This window comes from Pyxicephalus adspersus, chromosome 5 (assembly GCF_032062135.1).
Source record: "Pyxicephalus adspersus chromosome 5, UCB_Pads_2.0, whole genome shotgun sequence".
In the NCBI taxonomy this organism is placed as follows: domain Eukaryota; kingdom Metazoa; phylum Chordata; class Amphibia; order Anura; family Pyxicephalidae; genus Pyxicephalus; species Pyxicephalus adspersus.
Window position 1 is genome coordinate 121,633,921 of NC_092862.1, and position 23,173 is coordinate 121,657,093.

At 38.0% G+C, this 23,173-nt stretch overlaps 1 protein-coding gene across 2 annotated transcripts in view; it reads left to right on the forward strand.

Moving 5' to 3' along the window:
- Positions 1-12,668, forward strand: part of INSIG1 (insulin induced gene 1) — a 13,157-nt gene extending 489 nt beyond the window's left edge. Inside the window, exons 1-6 of one of the 2 annotated variants that reach the window (XM_072412588.1) lie at positions 1,272-1,382; positions 2,625-2,977; positions 5,705-5,829; positions 6,552-6,718; positions 7,640-7,739; positions 8,808-12,668. In XM_072412588.1, the coding sequence (XP_072268689.1) occupies positions 1,312-1,382; positions 2,625-2,977; positions 5,705-5,829; positions 6,552-6,718; positions 7,640-7,739; positions 8,808-8,837 (846 nt within the window). In that variant the 5' untranslated portion in view covers positions 1,272-1,311 and the 3' untranslated portion in view covers positions 8,838-12,668. Of the gene's footprint in view, positions 1-1,271; positions 1,383-2,624; positions 2,978-5,704; positions 5,830-6,551; positions 6,719-7,639; positions 7,740-8,807 lie in introns of those variants that run through there. The other variant, XM_072412589.1, reaches the window with a different exon arrangement.
- The last annotated feature ends 10,505 nt before the right edge of the window (positions 12,669-23,173 follow it).

Genomic DNA, 23,173 nt, shown 5'->3' on the forward strand with positions numbered 1-23,173 from the left:
GGGTATTACTGCTGTGCATGCCATGGAGGGGGGCATGAGAGGGGTATTACTGCTGTGCATGCCATGGAGGGGGGCATGAGAGGGGTATTACTGCTATTCATGCCAAGGAGGGGAGAATGAGAGGGGTATTACTGCTGTGCATGCCATGGAGGGGGCCATGAGAGGGGTATTACTGCTATGAATGCCAGGGAAGGGATACTGCTGGGTGTATTGTACTTACCAGGATGGCATATGGTTGGGGTGGTGCCATAGCGGTGGTTGTGCTGGCCTATACCTATGTTGGTGCCATAGTTTGGAGTGGGCATGTTGGTGCCACCTTGTGTTGTAATAATTGGCATGGTTGGTGCATTGTACTGCCATGTTTCTAGATGTTGTAATGATGGCCCTGTTGTACTGGGCACAGTGTTGGCATATGGGGGGTTCTGTCATACAGCTGTGTTGGTGCAATGGTTTGGGATGGGCATATTGCTGTCCCCTTCCTGTCTTGTTGTAATGGCATGGTGGGGTGCCATGTATCGCCATGTTGCTAGGTGATTGGATGATGGCACAGTGTTGGCAAATGATTGGTGGGTACTGTCATACAGCTGTGTTGGTGTTGTATTTTGGGGTGGGCATATTACAGCCCCCATTCTGTGTTGTATTAATGAGATGATGGTGTGGGGTTGGTGGTGTTATTAGTAGGTAATTGTATGGGCATTGTGTTACATTTGCTATATATACTGCTGATATGTATTGTTCTTTATGCTGAGATCTCCAATTGTGATGTGACCTGTAGTAGCCAATCACAGATCAGCTTTCATGGTCTCTCCATAAGACTGGAAACTACAAGTCCCAGGGTTCCCCGACATGATCTGAACATGCTGATCCTGGCAATGGCCTGACAGCTGTGCAAGCTGCACTGACCTGACCCTAGCTGATATCTGATTGGCTGCCTGGTGCCACCCTCTGTAATTAGACCTCACATGGCACTGTGTATGACTCAAGTTAAAGCTCGAGCTGCCGCTTCATTCTGTCTAAAGGTCATGATTGCGGACCGCTCTGTGGGCATTGAGATATGCAGCTGGCTGCCAGTTACAAACGCCAACTAGATGGCTCTGATATAATGGGGTTTGCCCTGATTGGCATCACACCAGGCACTTGGCATAAACAGCCAGACTGTTGGTGATTAGGCATTGATCACAGCTGTATGTGTTCCTGGTCATAATGTGCTGCATGGAACAGCCAGATAATGAACACTCTTATTATAATCCAGCTCGTTTTTTGACATTCTTGTATTTACAGAGGGGGGAATGTTGGCATTGTAACCGTTGGATGGGGTTCAGTAAGAAAAGACAGACACCAGGACATGTTGTACAGCTGGGCACAGGGCGCTTTTGTTTCAGGTCAGACACAATGCAGTCATCATGTCTTTGCTCATACATTCCGCAGACTCAGTGACTTTATTATAATGGCTGAGGGGTGCATAATCTGGAATATAAAGCGCTGACGTAGATCCTTATATCATAGGAAATCCAAAGCATCTCATATCATCCATTGATACAAAGCAATGAATGGATTTGGTGTTAATGGACAGTGGGGAGATCCTGCTAATGGAGTATTGATTATTCCATCATTCTGTAGTTTCATATTGCTGAATGACTTTACAAATCCTGACGCCACCAGAAAAGGAGGAGTTTGGATTATTCCGTTGCATTCACATCTTATGACTGGGTGTGATAATACCTGGGTATGACAGGTTAATCAGTAAATACTTTCTTTATAAAAGTTTAGTCACATTCTGAATAATCCGTTTACTAGAAAAGTGGCCATGCATGTGTGCATAGTATGTTCCTCTTGTCTTGAGATTTTTTTATATAAATATATATACACACAGCTGACTTCCTGTCCAGTTATCAAACAGGAACAAAACTGCAGACCATCTATGATAGGATTTAAAGTGTAATATGATGTTTAAATGTTTGCAAAAGTGGGAGAATAATTCCAGCTTATTTTATTTTATATAGTTTTGGATGACATTGGGTGGTATTCTGTTCTCTAGTATTCTATTCCTCCTATTGTGTGTTACTTCCCCTACCTCCTAGATTGTAAGCTCTTCGGGGCAGGGTCCTCTCCTGTGTCACTGTCTGTATTTGTCTGTCATTTGCAAGCTGTATTTAATGTACAGCACTGCGTAATATGTTGGCGCTGTGTAAATCCTGTTTATTAATAATAGTAGGGTTTCACTGTTTTCTGTAGTCCTGCGGGGGGGGGATTTCTCATTACTTCCTTTTCTGAGTATGGTATTGTGTTTGGGACAGGAATAGGAGTAAATCTCGTTAGACAAAAAAAAGCTCATGAATGTTTTATTCCTGCAAAACCACCTCCTCCTCCTTACCCTACCTTTCTTTATTAGAGCCTTCTTGTTGCTGTGTTCTTGTTTGGGACATTTCCCCTCACTTCCTGTAGCAGTGACAACACTTTCTGAAACAGGAGGTGAGGGGAAATCTCCCAATCAGGTAAGAATACAACAAATAACGCCTGACTGAGGTTCTAACTTTTTCTACAGTTTAGGCAAGTACGTGTCATTTCTTTTTCCTCTCAACATGCTAATTTTTGGTTTTATTTTTTTTTTCTCTCCCCCACAGCTACCTCTTCAAAAAACAAATGCCAAGACTCGAGGAGCACTGCTGGAGTTGCTCTTGCGCCAGAGGGAGAGACAAGAACGGCCCAAAGATAAGCACTTGGCTTGCGCGCAGAGTCGGAGAAGTCATGTCCTCCCTAAACTCCCTCATCACCCTCTCCTACAGCACCTTAGCCAGCAGCGAAGGCCGCAGTCTCATCCGGAGAAGTGTGGTCCTTTTTGTTGTTGGCGTGTTTCTTGCCTTGGTGCTTAATCTTCTTCAGGTCCAAAGGAATGTGACACTATTTCCTGAAGAGGTCATTGCCACCATATTTTCCTCTGCCTGGTGGGTGCCACCTTGTTGTGGCACTGCAGCTGGTAAGTGTCATGGTTTGTTGGTAGAGTTATTTGCATGATTAGCATTTGTTTTCCTGGGGGAAAAAAGAACCCAGCAAGTACATAGAGCTTGCCACCATTTGCTTTAGAATAGGAAAGGGTTGCGTGTTGTATTTCCATCATTGTTATTGGGTTGACTCGAGGTGAGTTTTTTGCAGTTCAGCAAGTATTCTGATAATGTCCGTGATATCTGAAAATATTGTAACTGTAAGAATCCAATAGAATGATGCAGGGCTAGTTTAACGCTTGTTCACACGGTGGTTTGCAGGCAGTTCAGTCACTCTGTAACCATCTGCCTAAACCCTAATTAGCCCTAGCCACCCATCTCTACCCAAACCTGAATGAATGGGGGCGCTTGTTCCTAGTGTAAACTAGGACTGGGAAAGCGCATGTCATTCATCTGTCTGCCAACTGCCCTATTTAAAAAGAAAGTGGGTATAAAGCCAAGGAACACAGGGACCTTGCACATAGCGGTTACATTGTGTACATTGGTCTCTAAGATCTACGTGGCTTAGTGCAGGGACCACTGAGGCTATGGGCCTGATTTACTAAAGCTCTCAAAGGTTGGAGACGATACACTTTCATCGGTGAAGCTGGGTGACCAGCAAACCTGGAATGGATTTCTTCAAAGTCATTTGCTTTTTGCTAGCAAATGTTTTGAATCCTGGACCAGATCCATTCCTATGTACTGATTACTTTCACTGTAAACACAGCAACGTTCTGTTCTATGTAAAGGGAGAACCCTCCATGGAAATGCACAGCAGCCATTCCCGATCGACAATGTTGGGCTTTTTTACATGTCAGATTTGTGTTCATCTGGGGTGATAATTATCTGACTTGTGCACATAGCCTGATTAGCCATGATTAACAACTTTTTCCCTTTGTACAGTGTTGTCTTGGAGGTGAAATAATTTGGTTCAGAAGTCTGTGATTAGCAGATTCTAAGGTTTCTTGCACAGGATTTTGTGACAGGCTCTTTATTAGCCCTTTCAATAGGCCTGATTACTGACTACTCCCTCACTCTACCACACAAGCTAGATTTCTTAAAGTTTTCCTAAAGCTGTAGAGGACACACTTTCATCAGTGAACCTGGGTGATCCAACAAACCTGGAATGGATTTCTTCAAAACCAATTTCTTTTTGCCAGCAAATGTTTCATGGACTAGATCCATTTCAGGTTTGCTGTATCACCCAGCTTCTCTGATGAAAGTGTATCCTCTCCAGCCTTGGAGAACTTTAATAAATCTAGCTTGTGTGGTAGAGTGAGCGAGTAGTCGTGTAAGAATGTATAAATTAAGCTATATCTATACTTGTCTGTTACTGATTAATTTCTTGCATTTACAAGTTTCTTTATTGTCTTCAATGATGACTTGTCATATGTGTTTATTATTGTAAAAGATCTACAATTCCTTACGCAGCAGTCTATAAAATGTAATAATACAATTGAATTGCTATTTTCTGAGTGATTTATTAAACATCCATCTACCTTTTTAATGTTTAAATAATCATCCTGCACTCCAGGGGAGTCATTAGGCTGAAACTCAATATGAGGATTGGAGCTGCTTGTCCTCTTCTCTGCAGACGTCTGCTTGGCATACTCTAGATAGCACAGGAAATGTTGTAAGCTCAGAGCCTTCTGATTGGCCGCAGCCCGAACTGGTGAGCTGCATTCCTCCAACATCATTGGCTTTCTTGTCTAACATGCCACTGCTTGGAAAATAAAAATAAGGAAATGATCAGGAATTAGGAGGAGAATTAGATGCCTGCCAGCCCCACCAAAAATATCCCCAGAGACACTGAAAGTAAAACAAGTCTGATGATTTCTTTTACTGTTGGAATGTGCAAGAACAATAAAAACAGAGAGTCTTTCATTCTGAAACTACATTTATGTTTATTACATTCTTCTGTTTTATAATTTTATTTGATCATGAAAAAAAAAGATAATTACATTGACTTCTAAAATGCATACAGATCAGCTCAAATAAATCGATCTTTAATTGCATTTAGGATAGTCTTTGTCACTGGATTAAAAAAAAATATTTGATCTAAAGGAGAGTGGTGCTGAAAAACTTGCAAAGCTGCCTTTGCTGATTGCTCCTTCTGAAAATGCCTGTTGCCTGGCTGCCAGTCATTCCATTAAAGGGGAAAGTAAACCCAAAACTAACCCAAAACAATAAAATCACACTTACCTTTAACCCCGTAGATTTTCCCTATTGGGGATCTGGAATTAATGGAACAGTGCTTCATCCCTTTTTTTTTAAAAAAAAGGTGTTGCACTTAAAAAAAACACAAACAAAATTTTACTTTAAATAAAAGGGTTGTCCACCCTTTCTGTAAAGAATAAATACAAAAATACTTAGTTTAGGTACGCTTTAAGTCAGCATGTGACTGGCATTTTGTTTAAGCAGGTCATTTTGATGCCAGTTTTCTCTTCAGTTTCTATTCAGCCTAAAGATTTATTGATAGAAGCATTGTGACTGTAAAAAGAGAATTATGTTTTTACTGACAGGCTGGATTTGTTTATATATTATATGTGGGATTTCAGCTTTTATTTGCTTAAACATTTGTACATCATCACACAACATTTTGAAGACTGACTGCTTTCTTTTCTTTTTCTTCATTACGTGTTGTTTTATTGCCACCAATGGAAGTGAAACTTGAAACTTTTTCAGCTTTTATTTATGGTTTGTTTGATTTTTTTCTTTTGCAGCTGTTGTTGGCCTTTTGTATCCCTGCATCGACAGCCACCTTGGAGAACCACACAAGTTCAAGAGAGAATGGGCCAGCGTCATGAGATGCATAGCAGTTTTTGTGGGCATTAATCACGCTAGTGCAGTATCCTTTTATATAAAGAAAAAACTGTTGGAGAATCTATGTTTCACATGTTTTTAATTGTGATGAAATCTGGTTTGAATGTGTTCACTTTACACACCCAGGTGAGGTTGTAACATGTATTTTGCTGCTTGACAGGGTATAATACATAGCAGATAATATACGTGCTCCTTTTGTAGATTGCAGTGATGTAGGCTCATGACGAATCAGAAGTTTGTGGGTGATGGTCCTATGTCTCAGACTGCCATTCACAGTGGTGGAAGAACAAATAGGATTGATCGGATTTCCTACATGAATGCTTTTGTTCCCAATAAAGCAGTGTGATACCTGCTGGATCATAAGCACAGCTACTATATATTTGTATGATTGTGCTCTAGTTCAGAAAATTATTCACCACTTGTATGTTTTCAACTTTTGCACATTTAGTTTGATCACACTTCTAGAAAAATATAAACAGATCAGTACCAGTCCCATACCACTGTTCAGAAAATAGGTCAGTTGTGTTTTTTTTTTGTTTTTGTTTTTCATTTTTTCAGGTTAGTCAGTTTCTTCTTTGTGTAGTATTTTACCTCTCTGCAAAATACATGCGATTTGTAATTTAAATTTTAAAAGAACAAGTCTGTAGTTTTAGGGTGTATACTAAAAAGATAATGTGGAAAAATGTGTCTAGAATTATTGGCTAAAATATGACATTGAATCTTTTCCTTAACATTATACTCCACCAGAAACTGGATTTTGCAAATAATATTCAGCTGTCACTAACACTAGCAGCCTTGTCTCTGGGCCTATGGTGGACCTTCGATCGGTCACGCAGTGGTCTTGGACTAGGAATCACAATCGCCTTTCTTGCCACACTCATAACACAGTTTCTTGTATACAACGGAGTCTATCAGTAAGTATTGCCCATGTTGCAATTACAATACTGTATCATTTTGTTTAGGCTTTCGCACAGATACCAGGATTCTTCTACCATCCCCTGAATAATCCTAAGGACTGCACGATGCATGAACGAGTGCTGTACATACATCACCGTTCTGCCCTATGCAGAGGGAAGGGGGGGAAAGACGGAGCGGCACCCTACTGCGCGCTCTCCCCCTTTGCTTCGGTTAAGGTCGTCCATCGTCCGCGGTCGTTCAGACAATGGACAACAGGGGCTTTTACACACGCCAGATTCTCGTCCGATATCGGGCCTGAGCCGATCATGGGACAAAAGCCATTGGATGTGTGTACGTAGCCTAAGAGTTCTATTACTACAATGAAGTTTGTATAATAAGTGTGTTCTCAGAAAATGCGATAGTTGATCAGGGCTGCCTGTCAGCATCCTGCTGTTTGTGTTAAATTGAGTCAAGGATTCTGATTGGTTCTTTAAAAATATTAAAATTAATTTATGAACTTGCTTTTATGTTAAACCAAAAGAACTGCAGCTCCCCCTTTTTTTTTATTCCTCCGTTCAATACACGCTGTCCTCAGTGGGATACATTGACCTTACAGGGAAACAAGCACTTGGAGTTGTGAAATATTGGTGTTACGAACATTTGTTGGATGATGAAGTTTGCATATAGACCGCGCCTGGATTTTTTCAGTAGATAAGCACATCTGTCTATAAAAATATGTGCAGAGACCTTGGGATACCTTGTATTACCTTTACAGTTAGCAGTGACTAATGTACAATCGTATCTTAGGTGTTAATGGTGCAAAGAATCAGATTATACTAGCGTTTGTATCAGTGGCATGGGACTGTCTAGTTCTGCTTTATTTAAATTGCACACAATTTACCTTTATTTACCTAAAATGTTTTTCTTCTGTATTACAGGTATACCTCCCCAGACTTTCTGTACATTCGTTCCTGGCTGCCTTGCATATTCTTCTCTGGTGGTGTGACTGTTGGAAATATAGGACGACAACTAGCAATGGTAATTTGTTTTTAAATCTTTCACCTTGGAGTCTAGTTATAAAGAAGCAAATCTGACATTCAATAAAACATGCTCTGGTAGGGAATCCTAGGTCCATGTGTTTTAATGACAGTAAACTGATTCTCCACCAGGGAGTGTTTCAGTGAATTTCAGATATATAACTGGACTCCTTAGTGCTAGGGGTGCCCTTTTAAATGATACATAAAGAGCTTTTTTCCCTAAAATAATGATTTCTGTAATAAAATCATTATTATTATTAGTAGCAAATGTCTAGGTAACAATTCTTTTTGTTAATCTTTTGGCTTTTGAAGGGAGTGTCTTATCTTAAAATGCGACCTATAGTTTTAACATTTTGGCATAAAAGAACTCTTTTACTCCATTGCATAATCCCTGTAAGGTTTGTAACGTGATTGTAAGCTTTTCAGGACAGGGTCCTCTCTTCCTCCTGTGTATCTGTCAGTGAAACCCCTTTTTAATGTAGTGCTGCGTATATGTTGGTGCTATATAAATACTGTTTAATAATTATAATATTACTGTGTTATGGACAAGAATAAAACCCTTGAAGTTTAATTGTGCTACCAGCAGTGTAGTTGGCATTATAGCCTGAAAAGTCCCTTTATTGTTTATTCACAGCAAATTAATTCATGAAAATGACATCCATAGGAAAACTGATCTATACTTACTGTTTGCACCAAACATGTTGCCTGATTCTCCCAACAGGATTTATTCAGTAGGGAGCATCTAGAAACACATACCAACCCGCATTTGAAGGTCATTGTTGACCTCCTTAAAAGGTCAGATGTCTTGCTGCTTTGCTGACACATACTAGGAAGGAAATAAACAAGCACACATGATGGTTCTATTGTCCAAACATTTTAGTGCTTAGATATATATGATGACTAAGCAATGTGTGTTGTAAATTATGTGAAGGATCTGATGCCAGACATCCTGCCTACGTTACTTGTTCCAGATCAGATTTTTAACTAACCTAGAGTTGTAGCATTCTTAGTGCAAAATTTCTTTAACCGAAACAAAAAAACTAATAACTAAATTGTTCTTTCATCTTAGGGCCCCACAGAAAAACCACATGCTGACTAGATGTGTCCAAGCGATGGCCATATTGTGGAAGAATCATGCTGATGTTGGAAAAGCTTGCACTCTGTTACTGAGTAACAACCAGCAAACTTTCAACGTGAAAACTTTCTGAAATGTGAAGCCTATTTCTTCATCATTTGATTACTACATTTTATGGTATGCAGGACTTTGTTATTGCTCCATGAATTCCTACACCAGACCAGGATTTTGTTGATGGAGCCAAAATGAGAAGGAAAAAAAACTCATTCAGCAATGCATCTGCTCTTCCATGATTGATGCAGGTTTTGTCAATCTGTCACTTTAGAGGTAGATTTTCAAAGTGTTCATTTGCATGGTGTAATAAGCTGTTTGCCAGCTTTAGGTAGCAGTATTATGATTTCATTCTAAAAGGATGAAATAGGACATGCCTATTACAAAGCTTTGCAACAACCATGTCCCATGAAAGCCTCACACGTGCAAGGTGCTTAAATGGGAGAAGAAGATAAAGTGCAACTAAGTAGGGGTGAAATATTTATCTAAATGGTAAATAAGGCTGTGGGCAAAGAGGGACCCTTTACACTGACCTCAACAAGGTCAATAGTTAAAAAAACCTTTTTGTTCAAATAATTATTAAGCTGCCCAAAGTCTGAAATGTCTGATTTTGCCCTCTGACAAATTATTATTTTTATGTTAAAGCTAGTCTTACAATCTTTGTCTTTAAAGCTGTGGCAGAACTAAAGATCACAAAATTCTACCAAAGGCCTTTTACAAAGTATCTGACAGAATAAACACAGTCTTCAATGACTGCAGCAGCCAATCAGATGCTCCCTTTTTTTTCCCCTGACAATTGTCTTGGAATGGATGGTTTACAAGTGATATTAGGGCGGCAATACAATACTTCTCTGATATCTCTCGAGTGCTGATTGTTTTCAGGCCTTCGTTACATTCACTACTAAAAAAGATAATTGGTCTGATTGAACTTTCTACCCTATTACATAGACCACATGACCAAGTTGCCTGTGGGCAACAAGGGAGTCTGGTCCTTGCTCTACAGGGTGGGTAGGTTTTTTTTATTTTACCAGTCTTGCCTAATTAAGCAGAGAGAGAAGCACATAGGAGGCAACTCACCTGCTGTCACTGCTATAAAGTCCAGAGCCAAATAAGTGTGCAGAGTTGAATGGCCCATGAACATTTAGAGAAGCATTTTGTTATGCCTCACCAATTTGAACATGGCTGCGGTTTTACTTTAGCCCACATCCTTTCTATTGATTTTTTTTTTTTCCCTCAGCAGCGAGATGTTGCAACGGACAGCAGAAGTTGAAATATATCTAATACAGTGTGTATGAGAGCCCTTCATTCTCCAGGCTACTAATGCACACAATTTTTCTGTCCGCAGAAAGTTACATTACAGGGATGGGAAGAGACCCCTCTTGTCTTTTTGTCTCACAGCCTTATTAATATTTGCAGTCTGTGATTGCCTTGTAAAGAGAAAAGTGCATTTGCCACTTCATTAAACATTTTGTTGTTTTGGATATTCTATAGTATTTGTGAGCACAAGTTTTCTTTGCAGTTATTTAATTTACATGCAGATCAATGTCGGTCCAACTACTAACAAACCTTTAACAAATCTAAGTGCAATGTGTTCAAAATAACTTCAAGGGAATTTGTAGCCTGTATTTTTGTATTGCATCTCATTAATGTGAAAGGAACATTTACATTCTACATTTGTTTTTCTATAAGTAAGAGAATCCATCTTACAATAAATTGAGGTACCAGGTTATAGCCAATCATTTCTTCTGTGCATTAATGTTTATGTCCCTTGAAATGAGATGAACTTAATAAAATCATGAAAATCATGTGGTGGCCCAGAAGTCTACAAAGCATAGGAATACAATGTCAAGTAACATAAAAATGTTTCAGACCATTATGCATTTGATATATATTGGACTCACCAGTCTGCTTTATCTTACAAAAACTATAAACCATTTAATTATTCTGGGCCATCATAAAGCAGCATTATTTTCTGTTTTGCTAGCATAAGATAGTGTGTATTACAAAGTGTACCTGTCTCCTACTTACAAAAGAGCAATTTAATAGAACTTGGCAGTATATATATAACCCTGCCAACTGTCCGTTTCCAAAGAAATTCCTTTCAATTAGCCTTTATTCTGTCCTAATGTCCCTATGGTCCAAAGAAATGATAGGATGAAAACTCAGTGTCAGAAAATTGCTCTTTCTAGTGACTGCAGGTGACGGGTACACTTCTTTTTTTATTATAAATCTGTCAATCATATTTTGCTTTCATGATGAAAATAGAATAATTGCAAGCTGATGCATGCAAATTTAAACAGTTAGCTCCCCAAAAACTAATATTTCAGCTACAGGTAAATGTTGATGTGTTGGATTACTTACTTGCCTTTTACAGATATTCAGGACTGGAGCAGCAATATTTCCATTATCCTGCACCAGAGCTGGTCCCTGCCTCTGCAGGAGGCATCAGCTAATCATTATTCCAGTATAAGAAGAGCAATGCAGATGTGAAAAGTAGAGTCCATCCAGTGAAATGGAGATTCTCCCAGAATCATTATGGTCCAACTGCAATACCAGATATCACCAGAAGGAAATGCTGCTATAGTCACCTGTAATTTCAGGGCTTCACAGGTCCAGCGAGGGCTTAAGAAAGCACCTTGTTACCATAATGTCCAGATCTAATGTGCTTTTCAGTTTTCTATGAGAATGCATCTCACCCAGCATATTTGAATGACAGGCTTACACCAGTCAGCAATAACCTCACTAACTGTAATAATCTTTTATGTCTTTCTGTAACATCAATGTGTAAATACTCCATTTATTGTCCATATATGTTGTGTTTTTTTCTTTGTGAAGTTGCCTTTACCTATTTTACTTATGCAAGGAAATCTTGCTTTTGGTTTCCATTCTTGCTTCAAGAGTGATGCAAATTGAACTACTCAACCTGCCAATATTTTTTTTATTTTTGGGTTTTTTTTTTTTTTTTGCAAAAATAAAAATACATATGTATGTACTCACATACTATTGTTATAAGCACACAACATGAAATTAAAAAAATGTAGAGATTTAAAAGGACCACCATTGCCACAAGCCTACAAAGGAAGATACTATTTATTCAGTAATTCTAATATTTTATTACAGAGAAGGATTCTGTAATGTCAGGTCATAAAAGTAAAGAATTAACTGTGACTCTACAATTTTATAGTGCATGTGTGTATGTTAAATCAACTTGATTTAACATACACACAAATCTTGATTTGAGACATTTAAAGTTTAATTTGCTGAAAAGATTATTTTTTACTAAGCACATCTTTGCTTTAAATGTCCAAGAGAAATTTTTATATTTGTAAATGTGAAAACTGATTGCAGATTTAAAATATATTAAAAAAATATTCAGATGCTATCACATAGAAATTCGTTTTACAACGTCTTACTACCACCTAATGGAGGAATTAGGTATTGCAATGGCCGTGCCATGTAGATGAGGAAATACAACAGCCAACTTTTATGTTGCCTGTAGCATCTGGAGAGCACCAGACTGTTATTTCACTCATGTTTTTAATTTTTCTAGTTATTTTCTGAAAATCTAGAGCCAAATACTTTATATGGAGTTAAAAACTATATTGCCAACACTTGTAGCAAGTTTGTGAACCAAAATCAGCCAAGTTGAATAAGGTAATACAAAAATTTGCACTATGCTGGATTTACACAAATAAATATATATTTTGATTCATTTATCAGTTCATCATGTGTAGGATTTCTGTGGTATGCTTTATAGATGTATATAACTTTCTTTTTTTTTTATTAAAGGTTGTGGATCATTTACCTTCTATGTCTCTTCAATTAATGATTGCTTTGTTACTTACTGAATGTAGTGCTTTAATAGACAATCAGTGGCATTAGATAGGTGTGCATACTAGCAGGGTCCAAACCCCAACTCATTAGGCATATTCAATTATTACTAAAAATTATTTGGGATTTTTTTTTCATCCCTTACTAAACATCAAAATGACTGAAACATGTTACAATATAAAATATAATATCATTTTTTAAAAAATATTAAAATACAAATAGGACAAAACAAATATTTGCTATGAATGCTTCACTATGATATTAATGAAATGGTTCGAAATACATCTAACAATATCTTCAAAGCCATGCACCCCAAGCTTCTGGTCAACCATAAACAGTATTATCAATTATATTGAGAATCATTATAAACTTATTGTAACCCGAAGCCCCCTATTTTCAATGTGTTTCAAAGCCTAAAAAGCTGCTTTCTCAAGAAGCATAGAAGCAGGTCACTTAATTCTTGGGTAAAAAGAAAACATGGTTCCCAGCGCTTCTACATAATGTCTACCATTCTTCTCATGATTGGATTTAAGAGATCTGCTTTCTCAGTATTCCCTGAACTCCCCAAATGAAGTCAAAATTATATAATCTATTTAGAAATCTAAACCTAATAATGAAGCTTTTCTCTTATGCTGTTCATATATATGCTGTTCACTAAGCAAAGTGAATTATCTCCTTGCAAATCACATGCAAGGAAATGTTAACAAACTGGATTTTTTGCTTTTGGTTTGGTTGGTTTGTGATTGGTTGGTTGAAGTCAGCAGAGCTACACATTAGTTACTAAGATAACTATTCCTGGCAAGGGAATAATTAACTTTGTTAAGCCACCAGCCTATATTCCTTTAGTAAATTACCCTAAGAGAGTCAGATATAGCTAGAGAAATCATAGGTACAGGTTAGTACAGATTTCCTGCAGAGATTTAAGCAAATTAAAAAATAGATGTTGTTCTTAGTTGTCTTGGCACAGTAATTCTTGTTCTAAGCCCCTTGTAAAAAAACTTCAGTTACCTGCTGATCCTTCCTGTGGATATGTAAATTATACATTTCCTGTAATGGGGTGACTACATTATTCGTTCTTCAGGGAAATAATACAGCAGTGTTGTCATCAACCTCACTGAAGCGCACAGCAATGCTTTATGTGGCAGTGCATTCCCACATTGCTTTTGGGATGCCAATAACAATGAACATAGGTACTGCATTGTACTGCAATGTAGTATCTTGCTGTTTCTGCATGGATAGGCATGAATAAATACAACCTTCCAGGGTGAATGAGCTCTTACTGTAACCTAGGGATGGGCTGTGCTTTGCAACTGACACCTTTAGGGGGTTCAGTTGTTGCTGATGCACATAAAGTTTTGTTGCTGCCCTTTGCAGCAGGTCTCCACAGTTGAGGTTGAAGCAGTTGCATCCATGCACCACACATTTAGTTCCCTCAGTGCCCTAGTTGGTATTAGGGGTTTCACCTAAAATTCACCTAATTTTTACCCAAAATGTATGTAATATTCAATCTATTTAAAGCGGAACTTAAAGAGAAATAAAAAAATCTCACCTAACCGCAGATTAATTGATCCATCTGGAGGTTTTCTCAATCGGGTCCCGCGTCATCCTGGTATCCGCCTAGCGCAGAGGAAGCACTGGGTGCCGCCATCTTCTTTGAACTTCTTCCTCCTTTTTCAAAGGTCATCTGATCACGCACTGTGCAGGCTACAGATCAGGTGACATAGATGAGGAGAAGAAAAGAGTGCCAATCTCACTGGGCATGCATGAGATTGGCATTTCTTTCCCCATTAAAGAAAAGGCTCCCTCTGCACATGCCAGAGATCAGGCATGCACAGAAGGAGCAGTCAGAAGCCTCCCAGGATGTGTGACATAGGTATCCAGGGAAGCTCTGCGCACCAATTCTGTGTTGATCGGCGCGCCCAGGGGAGGTGCTTTTTAAAAAAAACTACCCTTTTATGAAAAGTTAAAACTTTGATTTTAGATCCGCTTTAATTGAGTAATTTGTGAATCATCTTTTATTCAAGATCCATCCAATTTGTAACGTGAAAAATTTGTGAATTTTGGTACAATTTTGAGCAAATTTTGGGGTAAAAATGTATAGAGCCCTGAAACTTCCTAAAAATATTTCTTATTAACCCCCAATACAAAATCTCTAGAAAGAGAGGCTGGGCTGCAAACGTTGGGGAAAAGAAGTTCACATAATACACCATTAAACAGTTTTGTCACTGGCCATTTTCTACAAAATATCCGGCTTTAGCTTTATTTTTTAAGTAAACTTTGCTTTTAGATTGTTGGCAGCTGCTGTTTCCACAGGCTGATTCAAGAATATCCCTACAGCTACATAAAACCATAATTTGGGTGAAAATATAAAATAATCAAAATGATCATATTGTTACTGTATTTAGAATTGATCAAAAACTGATCAATCAAGGCACTTTTTCGTTTTTGACTGGTTAACCAGCATATTGATATCAACACCATTTTTTGTGCCTCTATCAGTATTTCAATGAAATGTATTAGTAACAGATAGATTTAAACTGATCATAATTACTACTTTATACTGGAAATAGCATTGGTCATATAATTGCAGTGTAAACCCAGAATTCTCCTGACTCATTGGACATTTTTGTAAACAAGTTGCAGTGCTCCATCTAGTGGACAGAGGATTAGAAATTTGGATCCAAATAATCAGAAATGATCACTGTTGATGTTCTCTTTGGTGTTTTCCCTTGACAGTAGTATCGAACTTGGGAGGGATTTATTACTTTGGGGTCTGTGGGTCTAAGAAGGGCTTGAAAAATTGTGTGCATTGAGCATTACTCATTTTCCTCTGATTCCCAAGTCCCAACTTCTAATCACAATGACCACATGCAATTATGCCCTGCTTAGAGCATTGAAACATTCACTGTTCATTTAAAAAAACATTAGTGAAAAACATGTGATCAGCCTGTATATGTATTTTTTATAGGGTGAACATATGGCATAAGTTGCCAACATATCTTTACAATGGCTTATAAACAATACTGTTCTGTCTCCAGTGCATGCCTATTATCCTATATCCTAGCTGGAGGGACAGCAAGACAGAACCGTGGTAAATATGTATTCTGATAAGCATGTAGGGGGATTATGTATAAATATATAGGATAAAATTCAAGGGATGTGGGGATATACTTAATACCATTTGCAGTGGTAACATACCAGCCTGGCCAAAAAAGTCTCCAAGCCACTGGGGACAGGTGTGGCACAGGTGTGGTGTGGACAGGTTATGATCCGGTGTGGCTTCGGCGGTTTGAAGTTTAGGTTCAGCAGCATTATATGCCCAAAAAATTAGGCCAGCTGGCTACCTGAATATACTGAATGATCGGGTTTTAGGATTTTTTCCTCTCTAAAGGCATGGGCATATTTCAAGATGTCAATGCCAGGAAACTGTGAGAGTGGTACAGGAAGCATGAACTGTCATATTTACTCAAAAATTGGCCACCACATAGTCCAGACCTTAAAGCAGAACTAACGTAAAAAAAATCATACTTACCTATAACCCGTCCTGGTGTGGAAAAAAATGCCCCTTCTGCGCATGCCCGATTTCTAAAGAGCAGCTAAGAGCCTCTGGGAGCCTCTGCGCATCCATTCTGTCTTGTTTGCTGCTGCGATCATAACTTAAGGGGGATCTAAACTAAAAACAAAAAAATGACACTCACCTTTAATCCCACATGTCCCTCGATGACACTCGTCCTTCCCACAATCCGGTCCCACGTCATCCTGAAATTCCTCCTCGTCCCGGCTCAGAAGAAGTGCCGGGTGCCGCCATCTTCTCTCTTCTCTTCCATTTTCTTCTTCAGTCTACTTTCTTCGTCCCCCGAGCTCACACTGCTCAGGTGCAAGATGGGGTGATGTAGCCGTTGTGAAGGGGGGAAAAAAAGAGAGTCGATCTCACTGCGCATGCGTGAGATCGCCATCTCTTTTTTCCTGGGTGGAAAAATGCCCCTTCTGCCCCGAGACCAGGGCATGCACAGAAGGAGGAGCTAGAGCCCCTTTAAGCCTTGATCGCCACAGAAACACAGAGCTTCCGGGATACCCGCGTCACGCATATGTCTATGTATACCTACATCTGCCCTCCCACGGCGATCAAGACCTAAAGTGGCGGTGCTGCACCTTTTTTTTTTAAAAAACAAGATTTTTACCTTACATAGAAGGGTTGTCTAGACTTTAGGTACGCTTTAAGGGGCCAGTGCTGCACCCTTGTTTTTTTAACAAAAAAAAAATTTTACCTTATATATAAGGGTTGTCTACCCTTCTATTTAAAGTAAAAAAGTTGAGTTTAGGTCCGCTGTAACCTCATTGAGCATCTTTGAGATGACTTTACTCAGCGCTCTCACTCCCATCATCAATACATCATCATCTTCATGAAAAATTGTTTCAACTCTGGACAATAAATTTGACTATGCATATGCTTATTAAGTTATACCACAGTGAATATGTGTCATAATCAAAGCTAAATGCAATCCAAAGAAATAATATATTGTGTGACTTTTTTTTTGGACATGGAGGGGTCTGTTTATAAAGCAGGGAATCTGACATTCCCTCAAACATTCCCTGGTGGAGAATCAATTACTGCCATTGAAACACATGGACCTGGGAAATTCTCCACCATGGAATGTTAAATGAAATGTCAGATTCCTTGCTTTATAAATAGAGCCTGTAGTGTTTATAAGACTTCATCATTAGGGAAATGTGGGCATATCCAGACAATGGGGGTATATATGGGAATCATAGATTGTAAGCTCTTTGGGGCAGGGTCCTCTCCTCCTGTATCACTGTCTGTATTAGTCTGTCATTTGCAATCCCTATTTAATGTACAGCGCTGCGTAATATGTTGGCGCTATATAAATCCTGTTTAATAATTAATAATAATCATAGCAGACATACTGGGACATACATATGTACAGGGTGCAGATGGAATATATAGCACTGTAGAGACCTACATGTTCTTCTACAGCTACTATATCTTTACATTTATTAGAAAAGAGTGAAAAACACAACAGAACAGCACAAGTTGATGGTTAGAGGATATCATCCACCATTTCTGTCTGGAAGAATGATCTCAGCTGCCACTCCTAGCATTCCAAAGTAGGTCATAATTTCTGCGTTTTCCTGATGTATGTACATTCCAGAGACTGATTGCTAATCTGCAGCTAATTGCAATCATACTGTCTGGGTCAGAGGTTAAACAAGTGCTGCAACTCAGACACATTCTTTGTGTTAGTATTACTGCTGCAGTGCAACATTGAGCAAGCTTATGGCTTCCTTCTGCCAAGATTAGGATGGGTCAGCTTCAATGTGACAACTATTCTATGAATGTACACACTAAAATAGTGCCCAGTAAGATCTTATGAGCCAAGCCTGACTTTGACGTATCTATCAGACAATGACAAACAACTGGGTTCCATGATGATGTTGAGCAAAAAGTATATTCTGGTTTGCTGTTATGGTGAAATGGAAGATTTGGAAGTTATTAGGATTTGCATTACATTACATTAGGTTATGAATGCCAGGATGGACATCAGTGAAGCCAATGAAGGCCATTATTCTTGGTACTGATTTCCATCTATCTATACCAGTGCCTGTCATCACTCATTGTCTATGGTCACCTACAGTACGTTTTATCTCTTCACATAGGAATTATAGAAAATGTTGTCACATGCCACATTCTTTGCAATAATACAACCTGGTTTAAAGGAAAGCAATACTTTCAAGCACAACTAAACTTTTTAAGCTCTGTTTATAAAACAGGAAATCTGACATTCTCTCAAACATTCCGTCATGGGGATCTTCTAGGTTCATGTATTTCAATGGCAGTAATTGCTTCCTACCTGGGAATATTTGAGGAAATGTTAGCTTCCTGTTTTATAAATCGAGCCCTTTATATCCATGCTTTACATTTGCCCCTATCCACCCCACATTGTTCACCTTGATTTTGGCACTGTTCCCTCCAGATTCACCAAACTGCAATCCAGAGCCATTCCTTTTCCAAGCTGAATGAGACCAAGCATTATCCAACCCACTTTTTGTAAGTGCAAAGCATCATAGGGCATAACCAGGTGCCGAACATTCTCTGTACAATGATGCAGAGAACTAAACTGGTGCTATCACCACTCTCTGCGTTATTAGGAACTGCCACCTGGCCCGCTGTCCTGATCTCCAACATGCTGCGAGATAAGGGCAAATTGATGAAGATGTAATTCACTAACACGTAATAAAAAAAGTAATTTAGGCTTTAGGCAAAAAGTTACCTTAAAGAAATGTTATGTACAGGTAGTCCCCGGTTACATACGAGATTGAGACTGTTGGTTTGTTCTTAAGTTGAATTTGTATGTAAGTTGGAACAGGTGCATTATTTTAATGGATGCAATTAGGACAGATGTTTATCTCAAGATATTATTAGGCGTTGTGGTGTCAGTTATTGTAAAAAAATCACAAACAAAGCAAAAAAAACATTCATTAACTTCTGGAGCAAGCTGTGCTTTGATATGCAAAAATAAACAACATCAGAGTTTGTCTTGGTCATTAAAGAGTTACAAGATGTTGCAGAAAAGTTCAGCTCTTAAATCACCACCTCTGTGGTAATACCTCCATATGTTGCATGTCCTTAACTTGGGAACTAGCTGTATATGCGCTAGATCATAAAGTCTTTGATCCAATTCATTTTATTGTAAAACATTATTTCTTTACTTATTTTTGAGGTGTCACCGTTATTTTCAACATATTCTCAACATGCATATTTTCAATTGTTAATTTCTGTAAGGAGAAAAAGAAAAATCTTAAAACTGTTGTATACAAAGTCTATACAAAGTTAAAAAAGGAATATACTGATTAAATAACTTGTTTTCAGAAACAAAAGACGGCATTGGAAAAAGTTACAACAAATAACAAGGTGAAATTAGATCTCAATCAAAGGATCATTAGAGGTTTGATCCAATGTGGATGCTACAAGTTTTAGTCTGAGTGGCAATATAGGATTCCCATATTTCAAAAAATGGGTAAATCATATAATCTCTTTAACTGGGTTTAATGATATTAGTAAGCACTTCCCGTGGTTTTGTTGCTACAGGTGTGCAGGTACAATCACCAGCAGTGGTTAGATATGTTCAGACTCTCCATTACAAAGCACAGTTCTTAGCACATTCTCCATATCTATGTTATATCATGTGGATGCATATCTGTACATTTCATAGAGCCATAGTAATTGTTGTGAGGTTGTATGGTTATCAGTACTCAAAGGTTGCACTGGCAAAAATATCAAATGTAAAATACCATGATGCCCATTACTATACGAGAAACAAATACAATGAGGATAGCTGGTGAAGATGGCAATCTTTGAAATAAAGAGATGGGCTAAAGTACATTTTCCGCAAATACAAAAGATATTGATGGAATAACCACATGCAAACACAAATATTAAACCAATAAAATTAATGTAGCCACCATGATACGCTGAAGTATATACATATTAGAGTTTCTTCCCATGCATACTATTAAAGAGCTGAGTTAACTAATCAATGCCAGGTATTATGCCAGGTAAGTGCTTAAATTCAGTTCAGCATTCCCAATCTACATAAATGTCAGGTCAGTGACTACTGAAGCCACCTAATTGATCAAAGCTCTCCAACTCTGGAGAAGATAGACTATCATGAGAGAACCTGTATTACAAAATATTTTAGGAAATCTATTTCAGGTTTGCTGGATCACCCAAGTTTCCCCATATTAGTCTACTTTCTTTAGTTTGGGAGATCTTTAATAAATGTGCCCCATTTTCTCAGCATAAACATCAGACAACTAGCATTTACACAAGGACAGCAATGACTGTTCACATGTTCTGTAAGTAATGGTTTCCTTTAATTTATAGTCAGTAAAAGTAATTGTATTGTCATCCACAGTGTGTAAATATTTCTAGTAGATGTACATGTGAGGCATTCTGGTCTTCTGGAGATAAATAAATGGATCTAATAAAGATGCATGGTCTTCTTATGCTGCCATGTTAAGCTGCCATCATTGACTGTGAAAGTTATAGTAGAAGTACTAGAGCTGCCACTCTCCACCAAGGTTTTGCAGGGTTCCTCCAGAGGTTCTTGGGGGTTCCTTGAACTGTGGCTGATTGATCTCCTACTTGATGATGCCTGAATGGTCCTGGGGCCAACAGCACTTGGAAGAGCCAGCTGCGAGACTCTAATGATGTTTTCAGTAGCTTTCTTTCCACTGATCACCAGGTTAGAAGGCTTTTTTTCCCCACTCACTCCCAATAAATTGTTTTTTTTCAAGACCAGAAAATTGGTGGCTCAGTGGTTAGCACTCTTGCCTTTGCAGCGCTGGGTCCCAGGTTTGAATCTTGGCCAGGACACTATCTGCATGGAGTTTGCAGGTTCTCCCTGTCTGTGTGGGTTTCCTCCCACCTTCTAAAAACATTCAGATACATTAATTGGCTTTCCCCCAAAATTGTCCTTAGACTGTGTTTATGACATAAGACTATTGTAGGGACAATAGATTGTGATCCCCTTTGATGGACAGCTAGTGACATGACTATGGACATGGTAAAACGCTGGGTAATATATCAGCACTATATAAAAACTGAATAATAATAATTTTAAGGGTTCCAGTGGGACCAGGGAATGTTTGAGGGAATTTAAGATTCCCTTATTTTTAAATAGAGCTCTAAATGTACAATGTGCTTCCCTTTGACCATTAGAGAGATTCTACATGGAAAAACAAAATATTGAGAGAAAATACCAACTTCATTGCACCACGAGCTGGTCCTGACCATTCTGCCTAATGCAGTTCACCACAATACATGGAAGTGCGGCACAATGTGATGGTGGTAGGGTGTTACAAAAAAAGAATATTTTATTTGTTCAATGCTTTTTTGTTTAATGGCTACACAGGCAAGTTGATTTTTGTATTAATACTAATATTTTTTTAATATTTTTTTTCCAATCATATTATCTTATTTGCCCCAGCTAATAGTTAGAATTTGTGATTCACCAGTGAGATGTTTATTATTTGTGTTAACAATTCAATATCATTTTGGAATTGATAAATGAGGATATCATTAATGTATATAGGTATATTTATGTATTTAGTATATATATCTGTATATATAGCGTGTGTATGTATAGTACAGTATGGTAAAGTATCGTGGCATAATCGTTGTGCTATAATCAGCTACTTAGAAGATGAAATAATTTTCTCTGCAGAGCTGGCAAAATATTGTATTTCATAAATCTGGTAAAATGAGTAATAAAATCAAGTACAAATGTGTAATATAATCCGAACAGACTGCAGTTTAGGAACAAGTCATTGTAAAATGCTGCCTATAACTATTCACAGAACAATGATCCCTTTGTCTGCAGAAGCTGCCAGTGACTTTTCATGAATAACAAGTCATGCGTGCAGTTTTGGCAATCAGCTGCTAAGGTGCTAGATAGAGCTGGTAATTGTCCTCAATGGATGGTGGCCCGAACTGCCCCCTGCTGGGTAAATGAGGTATGACCTTACTGCAACTCCTCCGACCAACCTGAGTCACATTTCATGCTGAGAAGTAAGCTGTACATGGCTCTACCCAATACAAATCCATTTTAGCGTGGAAAATACGTTATGGGGATCTTTAGGTTGGTCACACTGCTAATGTTTCCAAATGCTGCTTTCCTTTGCACAAATACTGAATAAACATGGTTTTGCTTTCTGTATGAAAGAAAGAAAGAAAGAAAGAAAGAAAGAAAGAAAGAAAGAAAGAAAGAAAGAAAGAAAGAAAGAAAGAAAGAAAGAAAAAGAAAAAAAGAAAGAGAAAGTCATGGCATACATATATGGAGAAATGTAAGATAAGAGAGAGAAAAGGAGATCAAGGAAAACATATAGTTAAAATACAAAAACGATAAAATAACACAATGTAAAGAGAAAGATCGGTAGATAGATAATTGGTGTACAACAGTATTGCAATAAACAGAATAATATATATTTTAACATAGCATAAAGTTGTGATAGTACAAAATGGGAATAGATAGATGGATAGATACTAAGATATTGTAGATTTTATATTATGATCTATATATAGAAAGAGAGAAAATAATTATAAAAATATAACAAGGATAGGTAGATATATAGATAGTGAGATACTGCAGTAATATTATCATTTCCAGTATAAATAGATACATAGATAATTACATATTAATAATCCAATTTATACGTGTGGACATACCTATAACACCAACTGCAATAATATATAGATAGATTCATAAGTAGATATTGAAAACTAAAGGGACTTAACCATAGTATGGACTATGACAAATGCAAAATTGTAAAACAGTATTGGTATAATAATGGAACACAATACATAGAATAAATAGCTGGCTGAGTTCTGAGATAGATGGACAGAAAAACATAGATAGATAAATAAATAGATAGATAGATAATAGATAAATAGATAGATA